Below are 15,114 nucleotides of genomic sequence, written 5' to 3'. Positions count from 1 at the left end.
TTGCTACCGTAAAAAGAGGAATCAAGATTACGCTTGAAGTGATGGAGAAAGTGGCCTTCTACCCTGACTTTATCAAGGAAAGCAGCACCCATTTCTGGACTGCTCTGTTCTTGACTGTAGATGTTGGCCCTCCGGCTGTTGGATCTTGGATGGAGAAAGTCAAGAGAATTGTAACGTGGGACTTATCCCACCTTATTATGCAGGTGGGTTGTCTCCGATATATCCACAGCATATTTTCTTACACAGTTGCCTAGATCAGTGTTTCTCAACTCCGGTCCTCAAGGCACCCCAACAGGTCATGTTTTCTGGATTTCCTCAGTATGGCACAGGTGATGTAATTATTGTCGGTGCCTCAGACATTGCTGCAGGTGTTCTTACTATGGGATATTCTGAAAACATGACCTGTTGGGGATCCCCAAGGACTGAAGTTGAGAAACTTTAAGTTTGATTAATCAGAATTGTGCAAATGACCCAGTGTAGAGAGCGAACAGAGAGTATGTCTGGTGTGTGAGGGACAGAATGATGGCCAGAAATTCCAGGAAGACTACCACTAGAAAGGATTCTTGTGGGACCAGTACCCGAGCGATGAGATAATAGACAGAATCCCCTTGGAGAGGACAGTAGACCCACTGGAGAGCAAACCGCATCTTTAGGCCCAAGATACTAAATCCACTATTCCATCGAATTGGGATGGCTGCCAGAAGGGAAGGGTGGGGGATTAGGAGAAGGATCACCTGTATGGGGGGAGATTGTGTTATTCAAGGCTCGCCTGCTATAGTTTATTTTTCAATAAGTGAACCTCTAGAGAGGCAGACATCAAATGAACGCGCCCATCCAGAGAGACACAGAAGAATGAGCATATCTTAATGTGCACTAAAAGCACTGCGCCAAAGTCAAGAACGGCCAATAAAACAGCTTAAGACACCTAAAACTTAGATGTGGACACCTCCATAGGATGCAATGCACCTACTAGTCAGGATGATATTCTGCAGCGTCCATTAACGCCTGAAGGAGGTCGAAGCAGCTCCTAGACTTCCTAGAATGGTCCACGATAACACCCTTGCCTATTACGATAAAGGGGATCTAGTGCGTAAAAGCTTGCAGAAAACACTGAAGTTGTAGTCACATCAGTGCCAGAGGCTCCATTCAGAGACCCCAGCGCAGATCTGGCATGAAGGCCGGATGGAAAATACCCTGCATGCAGCACCACTTAATTTAACCAAGCCCCTGTTGGGGGACAGAAGACAAAAGGACCCCACTATAGTCAATGGGAGTAGCTCCATCACAACAGGTGCGACTGGCCAGGGACTCCGCTCTCCCATAACGGAACAGGAAAGCTGAATTCCTTCGTGCAGATATGAATATTGCGTGAATACAGAGAAATGTATGCTTTTCTGACACGGGGGTAGTAATAGCTGGGGGGGGGGGAATTCCTCCAAGGGGGTGGCATCATTAACTGATGATCCTCCAACTGCTGATTTCAGAAGAGACCGCGCTCACCTAAAAAGTCTTCGGCTTCAGCGCTTCCTTCACCCGGTACCCTCTAATAAGCGCAGCGCCGCTGATCAGGTGATGCGCAAGTTCCTAGCGGCGCTGTGCTGAGTACAGGCTGCCAGGTACCGGGTGAAGGCAATGCTGACAGCTGAAGACTTCGGAGGTGAGCGCTGTCTCTTCTGAAATCAGCTACGGGTATTCAGCAGATTTCCATTCACAATCCACACCAACGGTATGTTACGGATGCGGAAATGTTGCGGGATTGGCAGCGGACATTTCTCAGCATTTCCACCATGTGTAAACATATCCTAAAGGATATCATTAGGAGCGCTGTGTGCTTGGACTAGCATCCAAGACTTTCCCGCATGCTGTGCCATCTCGGCTGCAGTACTACCTAGGGCTCTACAGTCTAACGGAGAGCAATGCTCTTAGCGTAGGGCGAATATAAGATGGTTGATTAATGCCAGCAATGGTTGTGCATCCCATCAGTTGGCAATAGAGGTAATCTGTAATCACCCCAACTCCACCTCTGCAAGGGAGAGAGAAAGCCGCTTGCCCATAGGTTATGACAGGTGCCTAGACAATTACCCCCAGAAGGAAGGGGTTAAAGCGTTTTGCAATAAGAGATAAAACCTGATTGCACCACAATATCAACTTCTATGGAAGGAAGGACATAGCTGCATGATGCACACCATAAACCACCTGACCATGTGTGATATGGCCGATCACTGAGTAACCACGTTGGATACAGACTGCTAGAAAGCAGCGATCCTCCGGCCAAAAGGGAAGACGACGGATTGTAGAAAATGTATTTTGGTCAGCGGACGCTTGCAAATGCTACTAAACCATGTCAGGTACAGCATGTAGGGATACAGTTACTCCTCGAAGAAAGGCGTAATGTGGTGGTCGTAGGCGATACGTAATCATGCCTTAATGGAAATGATTGCAACACCTAAGGAGGGAAGAAAGAGGCAGTCTTACACTTGCTGCATATTAACCGCATAGTAGTAGTAGTACTCTCCTTCGTCCACTTGAGGCAGTAGAGGGGGCACCTGACGCTTATATTCAATGCATAATACAGCCGGATGGGTAGAGTAGCAGAAATGTGAACGCTCTTATAGAAAAGGGGCAGAAAGACACAATGTGACGAGAGTCTAGCTGCACTGCCACTATCATCATCTCAGGCAGTCTAGCAGTGATGTCCATACCGTTACTCCTCTAATGGAAGGCGATAACGAGGTGGCTGGTGCTGCAATAACGGCATAGGCCTCACGGATACGAACACCATCATCATGGCTATAGAAGGCAAATGAGCGGAAGATGCTGTTTAAGACTGGTTGTGTCAGATACAAGCCGCGGACGATTCCACAGGATGCGGAAAGGAAAATGGTTTTAAACCTGCCTGCAATTCTGCATCAAAATCCACAATTAGACCTACAGATTTAGGTGGAGAATTCTACAGCGACTTTAGCAACTTTTGAGCGATAATCATTGCATGTAAATGTGCCCATCTTTCACTTTTCTGCCAAACGATGATTTTATGTTTGGTATAAAATCCATCATTCAGCAGAAGAGCTGATAGCAGGGACTTCACACTGTGTTCTCCGTGGGGAGCGCTGATAACATTGCCTCAGCTGTCAGCCCGAGGACAGAACAAAGGGAATGTATTCAAAGAAGAGACAACCCACTGTTCTTTGAATACAGCTCCCGGCGGCTCACATGCTGCTAATTGATTCTAATAGGCATTAGTACCAATTAGTAAGTGTATGCAAAATGATCGCTCAAAATGCATCTTTTGAGCGATTATCTTTGTGTGTAAATGGACCCCAAATGTTTCAATCATTTGAAAGATTATCTTTGCGTGTAAAAGGGCCTTTACTGTTCCTTATCTGTTTACTAGAGGCAGAGTTCACATGACAAAAAACAGCAAATTAAAAGGGAGACCCCTACTGGACAGCCATTTAGAGGTACTTTTCAAAACAAAAACATTTTATGTAAATGAAGAGATTGTCACTTTCGCTAGTTATCACATAAGCACCGGCTGTATGAAGTGCAGTGACCATTTGAAGGACTGGGTCTTGAGGGTGAAGGGAGAGCGGTGTTCTCGGTGCACTGCTGACGCCCTCTAGCCCTGTAGTGTGTGTGTTTCACCAGGCTACATTACATTGACTCTGGTAACCAAGGTCATCTATGATACGATTAGTAATTTATAGTGCCAGCGGTGCTAAATACACGTCACACACGCAGCTCTGCTAATACAATGTTCATGCCATACAACAGGGATCAGAAGCAACACCGCACTGGAAATGAAGGACCTGTGATGACGTCATTGTCATGCTCCGCCCCGATCACATGCCGGTGATGTCATCACAGGTCCTGCATCGTTGTGCAGATTATGGGCGAACTACAAACCCCCTGCGGCCTCAGTTGCTATGGAATACTAACAAACACCAAGCCGGACAGCAGCCATGTGCGTACAGGACCTGTGATGTTGTCACAGTCATGTGATCAGGGGCAGAGCATGTGAGTCACTCACAAACCCACTCACTCACTGACGGACGGGTCAGTAGTTCAATAGAAATTTCAGGTTGCATTGCTGAACACATTCCACAGTTTTCAAGATTTTATTCAGCATAACAAACGTCAGAGTCTGATCCAACCACAAGAAAACGTGCTCCTTGGTAATAACGAAGAAGGAGTTTCTCTTCTTAAAAAGTCTTAAGTCCACTTTACTGCTCCTCGTAGGAGTGATGAAGACACCAATAAGCTTATCACCACTCAATATGAAAGTCTCAAGCATAAATAATCTGTCCATGGGCAGAACGTGGGTACACGGGGCACCGGATCTGCTCTTACAGGCAGCGGATGGCACACAGTCTGTAAAGCGCTGTGAAGATGATGGGTGGGATGGTCTCATGCCCTCCTAACATTTTTATTTTTCTTCCCCCTCAAGGCTCCCTTCTGTGCCGCTTTCACCAGACCTTTGAACTGACCTTGCATCTTCACCTTTTTCCTGCAGGTGACAAAGCATCAGTGATTAAAGAGGCTCGTACATTAAAAGTGACCATCCGGGTCTGGACAGAAAAAAATGGCCGCACCGCTTCTCTGACTACCCACAGTGTATTAGTATGCATTATTAGTCAGACACTACATGCGGCTTTGACTGACCAGTGCTGCCCACATGAGCCGTGCCAACTAGTCAGATCAGCATGTAGAGTCTTAGACTACCAATGTATACTAATGTACAGTGTGCAGCGGCTAGTCAGAGAAGTAGTGCGGCCATCATCGTTTCTCCAGGACCGTCACTTCATGCAGTTACACTAATATTCAGACTGCACAGGGAGTTGAAGTTGGTTCCATACAGACTGTTGCAGAACTACAACACCCTGCGTGCCCTGACAGCCAATGAACACTGTTAGAGCATTCTGGAGATGTACTTTTGCAACATCTGTACGACACGGGTATATAATGTGAAATCTGCACTTTTTGGTCGATGCAGGACCTCCGCGCTTGGCTCAAAGCTTTTGTAGAAGATTAGCAGCGTAGAGATCAGCCTCATTCATAACATGAAAATGGAGAAACTGTCGAGCAGCAGCCGGCCACCGAGGGTTATTGCCGGCCATCATGGTTATCGCCATGTGTCATACCTGCGGTTGAGCTTGGACTTGTTTAAGGGAATGTAAGCGTACGGGTCGTGTTTGCCCTTCTGTTTTATGTCTCCTTTTCCCTTCTGGAAAGATAATAAAAAAGACAGTAAGTATCACAACTCCCAGCATGCAAACTGGGCAATCAATAGTCAACAAGTTAGACTTCGCTACTGAGGGACATTTATAAAGAGCCAGTGCACATGGGCAGATAGCGTTCTATATGCCAGTCTAAGGACTAATTTACATGGGATGACAGTTCCAGTGCTTTTACACAGAAGCAATAGTCGCTCAGCAAAAGGAGGTGAAATGTACGGAGATCTTCCGGCTGTCCGCCCCGCTCACTCCGAGCAGGCAGTAGTTCAAAGAAGAACAACTGCTTGTTTGCAGTAAGTGAGAAGTCACTCACTAAACCGCTTAGTTTCAGGAAGCTGAAATTAAAAGGCCCCTTTACATGCATCAATTAAATCGCTCAAAATTGGTTAAAATGGCCGAAAACAAGCGATAATTGATACATGTAAATGCAGTTGTGTTCTATTCATTCAATATGGATAGCCAAGGTTTTCAGGCTGGCATAAAATCAATCATTTGGAAATTCTTTCAGTTTGAATGCAGTTCCTTCAGTGTTTCCAGCGGACAGGGGTGGCTTTGTTTTGCTTTGCATATTCAATTAGTGCAGTGTTTAATCAGCAATGAGGAGAACAACGGAATGTGCACACCAGATGTTTGCTCAGCTGGGCGAAGTGTTTATGTAATAACAATCACCTAAAAACATGTCCAGCTGAGGAAAATGTAGGAGATTAAAGCCAGTAATTGCACGTGTTATCCTACGCAAAAATGTCAGCAGTTCGTTCAGTAGTTCTGCCGTTTAAAGCTATTATATCTGCATGTAAAAGGGGCTTAAGGGACTAGCAACTACCTGTTGGGCCCCATGTTTACAGTACTTTTTCAGCTGATAGCTGTCCCATGTAACGCTTCCCCCAAAAAACTAAGCATTGACATAAATGTGACAAATGTATTAAGCCTCTTTATACATTTATCGTATGTGGCGGCATCCTCCATGAAATCTGTGCTAGGAGCTACCACTGCCGATAACTTTGAAGGACTCTGGCAGTGCTCCTCCGGTCCTGATGTTGGGTTGCTGTCTTCTATAGCTCTCCTCATGTAACGGCCGTGTCCTGGTATCTGCTCTATCTTCTGGGGACTGTGCTGGGGGACACAGCAAACCTTCTTGCTCCGGCATGTATGGATGTGCCATCCTGCGGGAGCAGGACTACCTGTACATCCTGATTGGGCAGCAGGCAGCACCTCATGTACCGGTAGTGACAAGGACATCAGCAAGTGCAGAACTAGAGAAGAATCAGTCAGGAAGGAGACAGGGATTGTCTCCAGTCCCTTTTTGGGGTGTCTTGCTGTCGCCCCTCCGGTACTCGTGCTGTTACTTTCATTTACACCAAAGCAGGTGAAATGGATTCTCAATGGCTTCTGCTTCTTTAGGATCCTTTTACAGTGAACGATAATAGTTCATATTCTCGATGTGTTGGATCGTGGGAATCTGAATGATAACTGTTCAGTGTAAACAGCGGCAGCGACTGAACAATAATTTGTTTGTCGCCCCCCAACTAGTTGTAGTTCAGTGTCCGTAGGAGGCAGACCTTCCTGCTGCAGGGGTCTCCTGCTTTTTGGCCCCAGACAGGTAGTTCCTAATGTTGCCCTTTGCCCCTCCCTCCATGGCTCTAATGCGATCCTATCACTAGGAAGGCAGAAGTAATAGTTGCCAGTAGTCAAGAAAGTGACCGCAAGTTTAGTAGGGTGCTACCAATTAGTAAGGATGATGTCCTTGTTCTTTAACAGGGACACCCTGCAGAAAACGGATATGGACAGACTAGTTGGCGGTGGGCACAGTCAAAGCCATCCTTATTAAGGACAACGGATTTCTGTAGGAGCTGGGGACACCAAGCTAAAACAGATTTAGCTCAGTGTCTGCAAGAGGGTTATAGCTGGTAGGAGCGACTAACTCTTTCTTCGCTTCGTTTACATCTCCTAGTGGCAGAAGCTATACTCAAGGTCTTGCTGTGTTCCCCACTGACACAGACGAGAAAATCAAAACGATCAGCCTGAGTGAACAGGTAGTAGCTCATCTATGAATGACTGCCTGTTTACTGTAAATAGAGGACAGCCGGAGAGATCTCCATCCCGCCCGCCTCCATCCACTGAGCGATTATAGCTCCTATGTGAAAGCATAGGAATGAATATCACTGGGACGGCTGTCGGGCGCTGAAGCCCCCAACAGTCGTTCTGTGTATAAGGGCCCTTTACTGGACAGATTGAGCTCTCTAAAGGTTTATGCGACTATAGTTAGAGGTTTCCATTTCTGTGAGCAGTGTATATATACAAAGAATTACCTTTGCCTTGTAAGACGCTCCAAAGTCAGATTTTTTGGAAACCGGTCTGTGTATTCCGGAGCCCCCAGCTGTTGAGAAAGAGAACAAGTGCCCCACATAGGAATTTATTATGATGGCCACTATGGAGTATGACAACATGACAGAGCGAGAAAGTGACCTGTATCAAGCTGTAGTCCATTAATTTAGAGGTTTCTGGTCTTCCAGCTAGGGCAATTAAAAGCATCGAAGTCTGAGCCAGGCGTATTAACACAAATCATGCTGAAGACATGTCCTCCGGGATTTATTAATCCGCAGGGGTCACCAGGGTGTGAGAGTCAATGGTCCCTACAGTAAATATATCCAGTCTAACAGCCACACTGCTGCTTCTTCCACATAATTGACAAGTAACAGTTTTGAAGGGAAAATAGACAACATTTTATCATTAATTGTAGAAAAAAAAAGTCTGCATTCCAGGCCAATACCTGACCTGCACTAATGGTTTACTGCAAAGTATCAGGAGAGAAATTAGAAAGGATTGTCTAGACTGGAGAAAGCCATAAGTGAACAACGAGGATCCACCAAAGTAAGATGATGAAACTTTATTGGAGCAACTTCCTGCAATGCGGGCTGCGGCAAGGCCGGCGGGCTGCGGCAAGGCCGGCGGGCTGCGGCAAGGCCGGCGGGCTGCGGCAAGGCCGGCGGGCTGCGGCAAGGCCGGCGGGCTGCGGCAAGGCCGGCGGGCTGCGGCAAGGCCGGCGGGCTACGTGTGCGAGACATGCAAAACCTCCGTCATAGGCTGAAACGCATAAACAGTTGAACTTGTCTTCACCGGTTTTGCTGAAAATCATTTATCATTCAATAAAGTTTCACTGTTTTACTTACTTTAAATATTGGATTCTCCCTTTGATTGTCTAGACTGGGTACATTTGTAACAAACCCTCAGCTTGAGCATTATCAGACATCAACAGGTTTACAAACTCAGTGTTAAAGGGGCTGTCCAGGACTGAACCATTGATGACCTATAGTTGATTGGCAGGAGTCTGCCGCTGGGGACTGTCGGCGATCAGCTGTTGTCAGATCCACAGTCCGTGTGGATAGAGCCACAAACTGCCAGCTTAATGCACATTGCAGTAGCCCAAGTTGACTTCAATGGAAGCCGTGCCTGCATTACCAACTGGGGCCGCTGCAATGTGTACACAGCTGTCAGTTTCTGCCTCCATCCACACCGACAGCAGAATGGGTAACAATCGCCGGGGGTCCTGACTGGTAGACCTCCGTCAATCAGCTATTAATCACTCAGCCTGAGGACAAGGCATCAATAGTCCAGTCCTGGATAAACCCTTTCATAAAAAAATTCCCACCAACAGCAAACCGATATCAAAAATGGTGAGGATTTCAAATGTTATATTGTCCCTTGTTAAAGAATCTATTGTTCCCTGTTACCAGCCACTTCAGGCTAGGTGTAGCACTTGCAATGGAATGACTACCAAAGCTTATGGTTCCAGCTTTCTCACGTCTCCATATACATTTGTATACAGGCGTGTGCCGATAGCAGCGGCTTTACCATCAGTGGCCATCATTGGGTTAGTGCTCACTTACCTTTATACTGCGAGGTCTTCTCTCCAGCCTCCTCGTCGTCGTCATTATCTTGCCGGAATCGTTTCTTCTGGGCTTTTTTCTGTGATCAGCATTAAAAGAAACAGGTCAGAGTATTCCTAAGAAGGCTGGGACACCTAATTATACCCCACCTTCATTTAGGAATCTGATTTCACATCAGCTCATTATCCTCAGTGTTACATCTATACGGAAACCAACCCACCGTCCTACATAATGTGCCCAGAGCCGTTTGGCCATTTTAATGATGATATATTCTATTTAAGTACAACTGCATAAAGCACAGCGATCTGAGACGGTTTATTGTGGTTCTAATAAGGACAAGTTCATGTGGAACGTAATAGGAAATACCAGGGGTTCTTGAGCCATTCAAGCACAAGAACCCCCCAACATGATGCAGCCGCGGGCTGTCGGTACATGCTGGGAGCAGCTGGAGAATTACTGCATTAGGAACAGCAGGTGTGTGCCATCTTGTGATCAGTAACCTGGCACGGTGTGATGGGCATGTCATGATCTGATAATGCGCCGCCTGGTGGTGTGGTGCCAGTATGTCTGAAACAGTCGCACGTGTTGGCTGTTCCCAAACCACAGAGTGCAGCAAGCCTGGTTGAACCATGGGTAGAACCTCCAACAGAAGATCACAGAGCGGCAGGCCAGATGTAGATCCTAGAGGCGAGCATTGGGTGGCACGTCTGGGATCTCAGCAATAACGTGCCACAGTGGACCAAACTGACCCAACAGTACAACAGCAGGGATGTTAAAGGGGTTTTCCAGTGAAATACTATTGATGACCCATCATCAGGGTAAGTCATCAATAGTTGCTCAAGACCCAAACCAATCAGCTGAGCGGGCACATGCTGCCAGCATCACAAATACACAGAGGTTGGAGCGGAAGGCTCCGCGCCAACCTCTGTGCAATGGCTGACGATTGTAATTGCAGGCACAGCTAACTGAAATCAATGGAAGCCGTGCCTGCAGTTACAAGCGCCAGCCACTATATGGAGGTCGGCAAGGAGGCTTCTACTCCGACCTGTGTATTTGAAGCGGAAGTGTCTGCGCCAACCTCCCATGTAGTGGCTGACTCTTATAACTGCAGGCACAGCTCTCATTGAAGTCAATAGAAGCCGAGCCGGCCACTACACAGAGGTCTGCGCGGAGGCTTCCACTCTGACTTCTGTATTTGCGGCACTGGCAGAAGGTGCCCGCTCAGCTGATCAGTCGGAGTCCCAAGCGATTGACGCAGGCTGATTAACTATTGATGACCTATCCTGATGATAGGCCGTTTGCTGGTGGAAACGTAGCTTGCCTTTTTAAAGAATATTGAGTAATAAAGCATATTTTTATTGGACTTCTATGCCCATTTTGCCACTTTTTCATGCTATTCTGGGACTATCCTGACAATATGTCATCAATAGTATTTCACTAGAAAACTTCTTTAAGACACATTTCCACAATGACCATGCAGCGTACCTCATGTCAACTGGGGTTCAATAGCCGAAGACCGACAAGGGTGCCTCTATTGACCTTGCATCATTGCTAACAATGCATTCAATTGGCCAAAGAAAGACGTCAATGCAGCTTGGACACATAGTAGTAGGTCATCTGAAGTGAATTGTCCCATTTCCTGTTAAACCATATGGATGTCCAGGTTCACATCTGGCATAAACAGCATGAAGCTGTATCCCATGGGTGCACCGTCGGGGTTCACCAGGCCGGATCCCATGGGTGCACAGTCAGGGTTCACCAGGCCGGTGTTGGCAGTGTTTTCTAGGTATTCCCTAGGACCATTTGTTATCATACCACAATCCCTGAATGCGGACCACCACAGGGACCCGTTAGCTGGCCATCTGCCCCCATAGCTTCAGAAAGTCTTCTCTGACTTCCTTCAATAGGACAAAGCTCCATGGATATTCATCACCTTGTGGAATCTGTTCCCAATATCTGAAAGCTGTGATCACCCGAAAAGGTGGGCCAACCTGTTATTGAGTAAGTGTTCCCAAGCCAGTGATTCTCCTGCGTACTATACTATTTCCCAGCGGTTCATAGAGATGGATCTGTGATCTCCAAATTCTTCATATAAAGTGTAATATATGATCAACGTATTTAAAATGTCTGGGAACACATCTCCATGTCAAATCAATAGAAGAGTTAAAGGGGTCCTCTGGGACTAAAACAATGATCATCTATCCTCAGAATAGGTCACCTATATCAGATTGATGGGGTTCTGCAGCATGGGAGTCCACCGATCAGCTATTCGAAAAGGCTACAGTGCTCAGTCCATATAACATCACTGCCCAGAGGCCACAGCATTGATTTAATTGCAGCTCAGTCCCATTCAAGTGAATAGGATTGAGATGCTATACCAGGTACAGCCACTATGAAATGTACAGTGCTGTGCCTGGTATGCAATTAAGAGCTCGCAGAACTCACCCGGGCACCGAGGTATCTTTAAACAGCTAATCAGCAGAGGCATGGCCAGTTGACCACCACCGCTCAGATATTGATGACCTACCTCAAAGATATGTCATCAATATCCAAGTTCTGGAAAATCCCTTTAATTGATAATAGAGCTTTTTTATCCATAACAACAATTGGTACGTGATCGCATCCCAAAACTTACAGTTCGAAGTCCCACTTCCTGCATGAGATCCGCCATCTCTTCATCCACACCTGTCAAAAAGGACAAAATCCACAAATAGTTAAATAAGCCCCGGTTCGGTTTTGAAGATCATCGCATACATATTGCTGCATAAATAACATTTATTTCTACGAGTGCGCAATGTGATTTCTGCATAAATCAGCAGTACATGTAATACGGTATAGGTTATTAGGGGAAGCAGCATCTTCCAGCAGCCTGTAGGCCCCCTCTCTGATGCCAAGCTCTGGTGGGAGGAGGGGAATGCAGCTTCAGCATCTGTATGCTGTGAGAGGGGAGGGGTAGGTATTAGGGATGAGTGAGCATACTCGCTAAGTTGCCCTCAGCAAGTACCTGCCCGCTCGAAAGACAAGGTTTGGTTGTCGGCGCGGGGGAGCGGCGAGTTGCGGCAGTCAGCAGGGGGGAGAGAGAGATCTCCCCTCCGTTCCTTCCCGCTCTCCCCCGCAGCTCCCTGCCCGTCGCCGGCACCCGAACCTTTTCTCTCGAGCGGGCAGGTACTCGCTGAGGGCAATGCTCGTTCATCACTAGTAGGTATCTGATCACACTCCAACAATATGACCGAACGCTCCAGCTAAGAATGCCCATCTAGGACCTTTTCAGGTTGATGTTTGTACATTCATTTCTACTGGTTTAACCCTTCCTACCAGCTAATATAGTATGTATAGCACTTCTAGTGCATGCGTGTATTGTGAGCGGCAGCACCGATGAATTCAGTCTCATATTTTATATATTATGTATTAAAGGCCCTTTTGAAATTAATTTTTTGCACTTTATGGAGGTTTTTTTTTGCAATTATGCACCTTATATGTTGTATATAAACCAAGGTAACACTAACCCGTATATGTATACTGGGGAATAGCTACATAATCAAGTTATAGAAAAAAAATCCAATCAGTGGAGTGGCCCTTAAAGGCAATTAGCCATCACCTCCCAGTAACAAATTCTCCTCATTAATTTGAATGGATGCCTTAAGGCAACATATTTCATTAATTGGACAGACGCTAGACGTCGCTCTGGGTAATTGGCCATAAAGCATCCGATTTACTAAAATGTGGATGAAGATCTTCAGCTCGGAGAATGTTAAAAGCCCTTTTACGTGGTCGAATTATCAAGCAAGAATGTTCGTTTGTGTAACAATCATCAGCTTGCTGATCGGCTGCACGCCTCCCCGTGTGAGCAGGGAGACACACAGCCGGCCTACGGAGACGCGCAATTGTAGTGATGGCCGTTTGTCACATAGCAGGAATTATCTGCCATGTAAAACAAGAGCAGATGAGCGCCGGCCCTTTAACGTTGGCAGAAAAATCCTTTAGATTCCTGTGATCCAGCGAAAATCTGAAGGAGTGTTCAGTCTAAAAGCAGACTGACCGACGGACAAAAATTAATTCGCTTATCGTTAGTCTTTAGTTTCTGCAAAACACCCACAAATCAGGAAAAAAACGGATATAAAAAATGGAATGTGTCCATCTGGATCTAACTGGTGAAGAAAGTATCCAGGTGATACAAAGCACTTAGGACCTCGTTACTGTCTGACATCACAGTCTAGCCTGCAGTTCTCTCCTCCGCCGTGTATCCAGGTAACACATACCGCACACACCTTTAGACTTTTCTTCTTCAGCTTCCTCGTCCTTGATGACGATCCGGCCATCTGCGGTGACTTTGAAGTCGTGGCTCTTCTTTGTGCTCTTCACACCCGGTTTTGTGGCTGTGAAGTGAAGAGATGAAACACAAGACGGTTCGCATCAGCCACACTTAATTATTCCGTACATGGATGCACTCCGCTAGACGAGTAATGACATGCACTAATGAGGATATGCGGCGCATTTGTAGTTTGTGCTGTTTTTCTAAAACAGACCTTTAGCTTTAACTTCTGGAAAATCAGCCACAGAAAACCCCATTTTTAGCCCATTAGATGTCGCTTCCTTTGTTTACGCACATAGCTCGTCTCTCTTCATTTAAAGGAGATGTCTCGAGGAAGCAGTGATTTTTTTTTTTGCCCAATCCCCCTAATTAAACATACATTACTAAGCCCCCCTGTAAATGACTTTCCTAGCTGGTTTGTACTTACCGTTCCAGCGTTTCAGCAACTTATAAAAGTTTCCCCAAGATGGCCGCCGTCTCTTTCCCCGTCGCTCGCTGCAGCCCGACGTGCGCGCTCCCGAGACGCTGCCAGCTGTGTCTCCATGGCAACCGGATGCCCCGCAGTCGCCGCCGCCGACCAGACGCCCCGCAGCCGCCAACCAGTCACCCACCGCCAGGCAGCAGGTAACCGGCGCTAGCCCCCGGCTCCCCAGCGCTAGACCCTCAGCCCAGGTGAAGGCCCCGGAGCCCAGCGCTGGGCTCCGGGGCCTTCACCTGTCAGTGAACATCACCCCCGACCCATCACTAACCCCCCTGGCCCAGCGCTAGTTCCCCCCGGCCTAGCGACAGCCCCCCCATCGCAGCGACAGCCCCCCCCATCGCAGCGACAGCCCCCCCCGGCCTAGCGACAGCCCCCCCCGGCCTAGCGACAGCCCCCCCATCGCAGCGACAGCCCCCCCATCGCAGCGACAGCCCCCCCCGGCCTAGCGACAGCCCCACCATCGCAGCGACAGCCCCCCCCCGGCCTAGCGACAGCCCCCCCATCGCAGCGACAGCCCCCCCCCCCGGCCTAGCGACAGCCCCCCCATCGCAGCGACAGCCCCCCCCGGCCTAGCGACAGCCCCCCCATCGCAGCGACAGCCCCCCCCGGCCTAGCGACAGCCCCCTCATCGCAGCGACAGCCCCCCCCGGCCTAGCGACAGACCCCCCATCGCAGCGACAGCCCCCCCCCGGCCTAGCGACAGACCCCCCATCGCAGCGGCAGCCCCCCCCCCCGGCCTAGCGGCAGCCCCCCCCCCGGCGCATCACAGCAACAGCGACGACAGCCCCCCCCCCCCCCCCCCCCCGGCGCAGCGGCAGCCCCCCTCGGCCCATCACTTACCTGGACGGCAGGACAGCTGGGCGGCTTCTCCGGACGGCAGCTCCAGTTTCTGCACCTTCCTCTAACAGAGGAAGGTACAGAATGGCCGCTCCAGCGCACTCCCGAGCAGTGACAGCTCATCTGCGCATGCGCAGAAGAGCTGTAGCGGGGAGCACACTGAAGCGGCTCGTGCTGAAAGGAGAAGACCGGACTGCGCATGCGCGTCTAAAAAAGCAAGCTGCCAGCGAATTTAGACGGAACCATGGAGACGAGGACGCTAGCAACGGAGCAGGTAAGTGGAATAACTTCTGTATGGCTCATATTTAATGCACGATGTATATTACAAAGTGCATTATTATGGCCATACGGAAGTGTATACCC

The 15,114-nt window shown here is 48.2% G+C and overlaps 1 protein-coding gene across 2 annotated transcripts in view; it reads right to left on the bottom strand.

Moving 5' to 3' along the window:
- Positions 1 to 4,103: 4,103 nt before the first annotated feature.
- RRP12 (ribosomal RNA processing 12 homolog) overlaps positions 4,104 to 15,114 on the bottom strand; it is a 47,818-nt gene continuing 36,807 nt past the window's right edge. Inside the window, exons 29-34 of one of the 2 annotated variants that reach the window (XM_066601321.1) lie at positions 13,381 to 13,497; positions 11,757 to 11,806; positions 9,122 to 9,200; positions 7,544 to 7,611; positions 5,142 to 5,224; positions 4,104 to 4,507 (exon numbers count right to left, since the gene is read on the bottom strand). In XM_066601321.1, the coding sequence (XP_066457418.1) occupies positions 4,408 to 4,507; positions 5,142 to 5,224; positions 7,544 to 7,611; positions 9,122 to 9,200; positions 11,757 to 11,806; positions 13,381 to 13,497 (497 nt within the window). In that variant the 3' untranslated portion in view covers positions 4,104 to 4,407. The remainder of the gene's footprint in view (positions 4,508 to 5,141; positions 5,225 to 7,543; positions 7,612 to 9,121; positions 9,201 to 11,756; positions 11,807 to 13,380; positions 13,498 to 15,114) is intronic. The other variant, XM_066601322.1, reaches the window with a different exon arrangement.

The sequence above is a fragment of the Eleutherodactylus coqui genome, chromosome 4 (genome assembly GCF_035609145.1).
Source record: "Eleutherodactylus coqui strain aEleCoq1 chromosome 4, aEleCoq1.hap1, whole genome shotgun sequence".
Classification (NCBI taxonomy): domain Eukaryota; kingdom Metazoa; phylum Chordata; class Amphibia; order Anura; family Eleutherodactylidae; genus Eleutherodactylus; species Eleutherodactylus coqui.
The sequence above is the reverse complement of the archived record's forward strand: the minus strand, read 5'-3'. Positions and strand labels throughout refer to the sequence as shown.